General features: G+C 33.7%; 1 protein-coding gene across 2 annotated transcripts; it reads left to right on the top strand.

Moving 5' to 3' along the window:
• LOC109724666 (GDSL esterase/lipase At2g04570-like) lies at positions 6026-8974 on the top strand. 2 transcript variants are annotated; one of them, XM_020253556.1, is made up of 4 exons: positions 6026-6046; positions 6132-6464; positions 7939-8428; positions 8593-8974. In XM_020253556.1, exons 2-4 carry the CDS (start codon positions 6150-6152, stop codon positions 8784-8786), a joined length of 999 nt encoding a protein of 332 aa, XP_020109145.1. In that variant the 5' UTR covers positions 6026-6046; positions 6132-6149; the 3' UTR covers positions 8787-8974. The 2 variants fall into 2 exon arrangements, with proteins under 2 accessions (XP_020109145.1, XP_020109144.1); XM_020253555.1 differs by lacking the exon at positions 6026-6046 and having other exon boundaries at positions 6054-6464.

Below are 9607 nucleotides of genomic sequence, written 5' to 3'. Positions count from 1 at the left end.
TACATGTATTAAAAACATTTATAAAATTTAGCACTACTGTTTTGCTCTACTAAATGACTTCATATAATGTACAAAAAAATCCTTATATTTTTCGATTTTAATTATTTCGCTCGAAGGAATATTCATATAATACTGAATCTTTCAATAAAAATTATCACTTATATTTCACTATATTGTGTGGCTTGAACATTGTATAATATAATAATTACAAATTTACAAATCATACCAGCTACAAAGTGTGGATACATTGCTAGTGCTTAGTCAGGCAAGCGCGTGCTATAGATATGAGTTTCCGCGGTTGGTTCAATGAAAGCCACATGATTGTTGCAATTTGTTCTTATAGCTATCAACAGTCGGTTATAACAACGCAGACGTTGAAATCGTGGATTGCAAGCCGGTTGAAGAGCTCTTCGTGAAATCACCAACATAAAATATGTGACACCTCAATAATCCCACATAGGATAGTTATGCCTGGATGTAGGGGTATATAAGTTTGATTAGACTAGATATAATAACCGGGGTTATGCATTTTGGGCCGGTGATTTTGGCCCAACAAATTATTATTGCTAGCGGGTCAGTCTCTGATGAGTCTTGGCTGAGTCAGGGTCGGTGAATGACAGACTATGTTAGGATCGAAATGACAAATGATAAAGACTAGCGAGACAAGTCTCACATTAGGTGATCTTGGGCTTAAATGGGGAGATGTCTGGACAAAATAACTGGGCTTAAGTATTTTGGACCAGTAGTTTTGATCCAACAAGTTATTATTGCTAGCGGATCATGTCGTTACAAAATATTTTGTGGATTTTAATCTTCCCCGAATGTTTAGAAGTTGAAGTTATATGTAAAACATCTTTTTTCCTTTTTTTTCGACTATAATCAAGAGACAATTCTTCTGCTGCTGCTGGGAGAAATAATGAATTAACTAAACCTTCATTAATAAAAGGTCGTTTGTATTGGAAATGCAATGTAGTTAAGAATGCACGCCGTTGAAAGTTTTTTAGCTACATTCATTGTATTTGGTTGGATGTACTAAAATTTACCATAAATATTTGTTTTGGTTTCAGACAGTTGGGAATTATTATATATGTAAATTGAGACTACCTCCTATGTAGAAGAATTTTGCCTTTTCATTTAAAAAATGATAAGATAGATAAGTTTAGTATACCTCGCGTTTAAATTTACTTTCTTGGCATATTTGGTTGCTCGTAAGTCGATCAATGAAATGAAAAAAAAAAATAATAAAAACTTTTAAAAAAGTAACTTCTAAAAGATTGGGTTTTAACTTTGGTTGTTTGGTCGTGACTACTGTTGTTTGGTTGTACATAGTTTTAAATTTAATTTATAAACTTAAGTTCAATTTTACTACACTTTGAATTTAAAATTTCGATTTTGATCTAAAATTATATTTAAACTTTTAATTTTAACTTAAACTGAAAGTGTATGATTGAATTCTAAATCTAAGTTTAAGTCCAAATTAAAACTCTTAGCTGAACTCAAATTTAGAAATCAAACTTCAATTTAAAATTAAAACTTTAAATTTAAATTTAATTAAGTACAATTCAAATTCAAATTCAAATTCAAATTTAAACCTCAGTTTAAATTTGAATTTGCAATTATCTTAAAAGTAGAAATTCAAACTTGAATTCATAATTTGAACGTAAAGTTTTAATTTGAAGTTAGATTCAAAATTTATAAATTAAATTCATAATGTGCAAATGAACTCACAATTTAAATTGAAAGTTCAGGTTGAAACTCAATTAAATTGAATTGAAATTTGAATCAACAAACAATTTGAAATAAAAAAAAAATTAATTAGATGTGAATTTCTTAAACTTTAAAGGTAAAAATATATAGAACTTGAACTATAGACTAAATTTAGGTGGGCTACCAAACCTTCCAAAATTTTGATTTTACTACCCAATTTTTTAATTTTGTTGATTTGGGTTAATCAATGTTACTTTAATTTTAAAATTTAAGCTAATCTTTGTAACACCCCAATAGTCCCACATCGGATGGGAATGAGATTGTCATTGTCTTTATAAGAGATTTAAACACTAGTAATAATAACTGGGCTTAAGTATTTTCGGCCGGTGGTCGGGCCCAACAAGTTATTATTGCTAGTGGGCTGGGTCGTTACATTTGGTATCAGAGCCGGTTCACCAGCTGGACATATGTGCCGAGTCTCGGCTTAGTCAGGGTCTGGATGACGGGCTAGCGATACGAGTCTCACATCGGCTGGACATATGTGCCGAGTCTCGGCTTAGTCAGGGTCTGGATGACGGGCTAGCGATACGAGTCTCACATCGCTTGGTGATCTTGGGCTGTATGTGTGATTGGACTGACGAGGATGTCAGGGTCTTAACGGTGGGAATCGTCCCACATCGGATGGGAATGGGATCGTTATAATCTTTGAATTTATAATTCAAATTGAAAACTTACAATTGGATTTTTAATTCAATTTTAAAGTTTAAGTTGATAGTCATAACTCAAAAAATATTAAAATATTGAACTTAAATTTGAAGTGATATTTAAACTCAAAAATCAAAATTTGATCAAATTTGAACCCAAAAATCAAGACTTGAAAGCAAATTTGAATACACTTGTTGTTTTCAAATCTTAATTGGTAGTTTGAAATTAAAATAATAATTTTTAATATTAATTTATAATTTAAATTAAAAATCCAAAATTGGGTTTTTTTTTGAGAGATAATCCAAAATTGGGTTTACTGATCAGATTCAAATAACTTAAGCAGACATCAAAAATTAACTATTAAAAACAAAATTTATTTTTATTCTCCATCAAATTCCAACTCTTCACATAGATTCCCTACTTCCAATGACTTACAAATTTTTCGAGCCAAAATAAAAAAAAAAAATTTAGTTATAATTCACTTTTTCTATCCACTTTTAAAAAGTGATTTTTATATCAACATCAAGAAGCCAAACTATATATCAAAGTGACCCCACTTTCTGAAATGCCACTTTTGCCCCTCTACTTACGGACAAACCAAACATGATCACTACTGCAGTTAGAACTGTGGCCAAATTAGGCGTATATTTTATCTGTTGTTGTTGAGTTTTCTGATACAATTTCAGCCGCAGTAGTTGTATTCATGTGTACTAACCAAGCACTATATTTTAATCTATATAAATTTAAAACTATAGTGAAGGTATAATTGCGTGCAATTAAGCAATCCCTATAAGTGATTTTATAAAAATGAAGATATAAAAATGGAGGAAACGTATATACAGTGCCATTTAATTGATTCTTGCTTTCTCTCCCGCACATTTTCTTGGGCAAGATTTTGGGCAACTGAAATGATGCTGCCCTACTCAAACTGTTTAGTCGAGAAATTGTTTAATTCCCCTATTTTTTTTAATCTGCTCAATGAAGTAGCAATGGAATCTCATTCCAAGTTGGATGAGAATCATTTCTCCCAAAACCTTATTCTTATTATTTGCGGCTGAGATGGTTCAAGAGTGTAAATTATTTCCACTCCGATCCTAACCTACTTTTATTCAAGTTTAAGTCTTTAGGTTTGGCCCATTAATTGTTAAATAATACAAAACTATTGGCTTAAATGGGCTAGCATTCTGTCCTGTGGCAGAAGGCCATGTTGAGGCGAGTCATCTTCGAAATGGCGTAAGACTGGGTAGGCCGAGTCATATTTGAAGTGGCATGAGGCCGGATGGGCCGAGTCACAATTGTGATCTGGGGGCGTTATATCTGCACGCTTTAAGTTAATTGGTTGTGTATTTCTAACAGCTCGAGCTTTTGGGATTAATGGTTAGCGCCAACGATCTGACAAGTGGTATCCGAGACAGAGCTCATGGGTTCAATTTTCGCATGCTGCAAATATATCCGGATGCTGGAGGGGGGATTGTTGGCTTAAATGGGCTAGCATTCTGTCCTGTAGCAGGAGGCCATGCGAGCTTTTGGGATTAATGGTTAGCGCCAACGATCTGACAGAAACAATCATTATTTTCTAAAAACTTAAACTGATAGATAATGATATTTAAAATATAAAATCATGTTTGCGCTCGAAACTTTTAACTAAGCACATGACATGAATTTGAATTAAATAGGAGGAATTAATAATATTAGTAGTCTGACGTGACTCGAGCTTTTGGAATTAATGGTTAGCACCAACGATCCGACAGAAACAACTATTATTTTTTAAAAACTTAAACTGATAGAGAATGATGTTTAAAATAAAAAATCATGTTTGGGCTCGAATTTACTAGGCGCATGATATGAATTTGAATTAAATGAGAGGAATTAATAATATTAGGAGTCTGACGTGATTAGAATTCAGGAACCCTACTCTGATACTATATTAAATAATACGAAATAACCGTTATTTTCTAAAAACTTAATTAAGCTGATAGTGATGTTTAAATATTTTTTTATTTAATATTAATAAATGTGAAGTTAATTGAACCATTAACCTACCATTCTATGGTTCAGTATTAAGATGACTGGTTTTATTAGGTTTAAATACATAAACATTTTGTTTGGCTTATTTTTTTGATTTATTTAAAAAGTTTATAATATTTGGCGCACAAGGAATATGATCAAAGTATTTAAATATTTGACTATCAAGTTATTTTTTAGAAAAATAAAGATAATTTTATAAGTGAAATATTAAACTCCTGACTCCTAATCATACAAAATAGAGATGTCAACGGGTCGGATTCGGAACGGATTTTTAAAAATCCGAACCGGTACCCGACTCCAAACCCGAAACCTGAACCCGAACCCGAACCCGACGGATTTTAAAAATCCATATCCAAACCCGAACCCGACCAAAAATCCGAATCCCGAACCCGAACCCGAACCCAAAAATTTAAACCCGAAACAATTATTTCTTTTTTCAATATTTCAAAATATATTATATTAAATCTAAATTTTTAAAATACAAATTCAAATATAACATCAAATTTTTTTTATATTTATTATATATAATGCAAGATAAATTCGGGTTCGGGTCGGGTTCGGGTCGGGTACAATCAAAATCCATATCCGAATCCATATCCGTCGGGTTTCTATTTTTGATATCTATATCCGAATCCATATCCATATTCATCGGATATATCCGTTTCATTCGGGTTCGGGTTCAGATAAAATTTCGGGTATCCATACCCATTGACATCCCTAATACAAAATGAAAAAAAAAATTGTATAATTAAATCATCATCAAGATAATTTATTCCGAAATTCAAACAGAATATTAGAGTTAAAGAATTTTTTGACCACAGGTTTATTTGAAAACGATAAATTAAAAAGATTTTAGAATCTAACAAAAGAAAGGATTAATTTCATATAGGTCCCTACAAATATAGTGAATTGTAAATAAATTCCTACAAAATTTAACTTTCATATATTATTTCTATAAAAGTTCTAATATTTTCAAATATATCCTTCTGGTTTGTTACCGTTATAGAACTGTTTATATTTTAAGTGAAATATAAATTTTGACACCACAAATATGTCTTTCCAAACAAGCATAATAATATAATATAAGAGGGGCAAAAATGCCAACTTATCTCATAAACTAATCAAGGTTAAGTATTTAATCTATGATTAAATAAAATTTTCTAACGGATTCTAACGGAACGGAAATATTTGAAAATATTAGGGTTTTTGTAGAACAACATATATATAAAAGTTAAATTTTGTAGAAATATATTTGCAATTTATGTAATGATCTGTATAAAATTAACCCTAGAATTAATTAAAATGTTAGGACGTGAATTAAACACCTGAAAAGGTTGGGTAGTGCAATTAACCCACAAAAATTTTCCGTCCAATTATTGTTGCCGCTGGGTGGAAATATAGAAGCAAGCGCCTGTTCCTCTTTCGCTCTCAAGAGCGTTCTCATCGGTTACGACCTCTCCGGATCTTATAGTTTCTACTAAGTTTTTCTTTTTTTCTCTTTTAGTTAGCCTACCATAGACCAATAACTCAACTAAAATATAAAAAACAGTATTTAATTAAGATTTCAAAACTCCAGCACCAACCATATACACATACATACATATATGTATATAACATTCCTTTGCCATCTAATATTAGATATCAAAAAAATGTCTTTAGAACACTACTCACAGTGGCTTCTTTCTGTGCAGCTGCTGCTGCTGTATTCAATGGTGGCAACTGCGTCAAAAGTTCCGGCGCTCATCGTGTTCGGCGACTCGTCGGTTGACTCGGGGAACAACAATTACATACAAACTGTAGCGAGGAGCAACTTCAGGCCTTATGGCCGCGACTTGGGAGGCGGGTCGCCCACCGGACGCTTCTCCAACGGCCGGCTCACGACCGATTTTCTTTCTGAGGCCCTCGGGCTCCCGCGGCTCGTGCCGGCATACCTCAACCCCAACATGTCGATTGCGGAGTTCGCCTCCGGTGTTTGCTTCGCCTCTGCAGGCACTGGCTATGACAACGCCACTTCCGATGTTCTGGTAAGCAGCCTCAGATATATTACTTTGGTCCTGTTGGACTTCGTTTTTATTTTTGGGTACCGTTTGATTCAAGAACAGGTTATTTTTATTTATTTTTAAAATTAAGTATAACTTTTGGATATACAGAAATTAGTTTAATTTTATGTTTGGATGAGAATCTAAATATATATTTAGAAGAATAGAAAAAAATACGTCAACTAGCAACAACAACAACTCGTTACGTCCAAACAACGACCCAAAATGCTTAAGTCCGGTTATTATTACTAGTGTCTAAATCTCTTATATACTCAATCACATATTCATTCATATCCAATGTGTTGGGGTGTGACAGAGTCTCCCCGTTACACAATCTAAGATCACCCGATGTGAGACTCGTCTCGTTAGACTTCTCATCTAGATCCTAGCATAGCTAGTCACCTTGTTATTCAGCCTCCGACATCGACTATCACATTAATTGTCTTTCAGACTCTGGTTCAGCCGACACTCGCCACACATTTTCGGCCGGTGAACCGGCTCTAATATCAAATGTAATGATCTGATCCGTTAGCAACAATAACTCGTTGGGCTTAAAAACTGGCCCAAAATACTTAAGACTAGTTATTATTACTAGTGTCTAAGTCTTTTATATATCCAATCACATCTCCATCCATATCCGATGTGGAGTTATTTGGGTGACAATTGAAATAGTTGATATAAGAGTAAATTATGGTTGAAAAAAAATAATTTATTTAAATAATAAGCATCTAAGTATTAGTAAAATAATATTTTAATAAGTAATAAATTAATTAATTAATTAAAATTACTGTATGAGATGAGGAAGATGACGTTAATTAGTAAATTACTATAAAAAATAAGTCAATATGTTAATATTAATTGATTGTTTAATCATTTATATTTTTTAAGTTAAAATATTAATTAGATAAATTAAAATATTAATTATTTAAATAATATAACGATACTACTTAATGATTCAATAAGCCTATCAAATGGCTAACTATTTAATTAGATAATTAATTATAAATTATAAATAAATTATATTATTTAAATACTTATTAATTTAATAGTTTAAATAATTAATTAGTTAATTATTAAAAAATTAATTGCATTGATTAGGTTAGGCTGAAAATTAGATAATAAAAATGTATATTATATGTATAATCATTTATTTATATGTAAATATAAATTATATAAATTATAGACATATAAAATATATACGTACTCAAGCTGTTATTGAGCCGAACACGAGTAAACTGACCTCAGCTTGTATTCAACTCGTTTACCAAATAAGCTGAAAAATTCAAATCGTATTCAGCTCATTTATTAAATGAGCGATTCGATTTCGAGTTCATTTCGAGCCGAACACAATTAAACTGGGTCACGAACAACAAGCTGGATTACCACCCCTGATTCTCATACCATACAAAAAAGTTTTTTTTTTTTTTTTGGTTGGTCCTAACCGTTGTGAGTTATGCAGTCCGTGATACCACTATGGAAGGAGTTGGAATACTTCAAAGAGTACCGGGAGAAACTGAAGAGCTTCCAAGGCGAAGCCAAAGCACAGGAAACACTAAGCGAGGCTCTCTACGTGATGAGTTTGGGGACCAACGACTTCGTCGAGAACTACTATGTGCTGCCGCACCGGCCGTCGCAGTTCACGGTGGCTGAGTACGAGGACTTCCTGGTCGGAATCGCCGAGGAGTTCGTCCGCAGCATCTACAAGCTGGGGGCCCGCAAAGTCGAGCTCACCGGGCTCCCGCCGATGGGATGCTTGCCGTTGGAACGCGTCAAGATTAATCCCATTCTCAGGGGTTGCTACGAGGAGTACAACAAGGTGGCCTGGGACTTCAACATCAAGCTGCAGAAGTTGGTGGACAATCTCAACCAAAACCTGGCTGGTATCAGGATAGTGTACGGGGATGTGTATGATATTTTGTTTGATGCCGTCCAAAATTCATCTTCTTATGGTACGTGAGTTTCTCCGCTCTCTCAGAATAACACCCAATGTGCTCTTCTTTTTTCCGTTCTTATAGTTTTCAAACAGAGCATACAAATTATATTCTTAGATTATAATTTCTTTTTTTTTTTTACTATAACTTAAACGTGTTGAAATGCAAATTTGATGCGGCAGGGTTTGAGAACGTAATGGTTGGGTGCTGTGGAACGGGGCTGTTTGAGATGAGCTACATGTGCAACCGGAGGAGCCCATTTACATGCTCAGATGCTAACAAGTATGCATTTTGGGATTCAATGCACCCAACAGAGAGGCTAAATAACATAATAGCCGATAAACTTATGAACACCACACTGCATGTATTTCTCTGAGTCGTTTAGTTAATTGCGTGCATGTTATAACCGACATTAATTGCATGTATTTCTCTGAGTCTATCAGTTAATTGCATGCATGATATATGTAACCAATCATTCATGCAATGTTCTTCGTTAAAAATTATAAACAATTGTAAGCTTAAGAAAATTTTTTAAAAAAAGTTACATCGATATTTGTTCTTGTATATGAGCTGTTTGCTCAAAGTGGAAGCTAGTGAGAAGACTCAGGAATTGGCTTTCTTTGTTGTGGCTCTAGTTGTGTGGTGAATCTTAGCTTGTTATGTCATGCCAACGGGAAAGAACCTCAAAGTTCTTACTGTTTTTTTTTTTTTGAGAAAAAGGTAGAAAAAAAAAAAAACGTTTATAGTTGGGTCACCTTCTAACATTAACAGTTGGGTCACTTCTCCGGCCTAATTTTCTTCCACAGGTCCGTCAACTGCTTAATTTTGTGTATACCGACTGTTGGATCAGTCTGGATCATCCTGAAAATCGCTTTATTCCTGAAATCCCAAATGACCCACCAACAGGCTATAAGTCCTAAAAACCCAGTTGAGGTCGGTTGAGTTCTCTTTCTTCCAGTCCATCTATCCCAGATCATATGCACATCATGTCCCAAATCTCCCAGATGGGTAATCTCCTGGGTCGACACCATAAGAAATCTAGTGACCACACACTGAATGAATAGGTGGTCCACTGTTTCCTCTTCCAGTCCACACAACATGCATTTTGTGTTACCAGTCCATCCCCTCTTTACCAAATTGTCAGCTGTCAGTGGTCTCTTTTTTAGTACAAGCCAACTGAACACTTTCACTTTAAGA

This window comes from Ananas comosus, linkage group 19 (assembly GCF_001540865.1).
Source record: "Ananas comosus cultivar F153 linkage group 19, ASM154086v1, whole genome shotgun sequence".
NCBI classification, from domain to species: Eukaryota; Viridiplantae; Streptophyta; class Magnoliopsida; order Poales; family Bromeliaceae; genus Ananas; species Ananas comosus.
The sequence above is the reverse complement of the archived record's forward strand: the minus strand, read 5'-3'. Positions and strand labels throughout refer to the sequence as shown.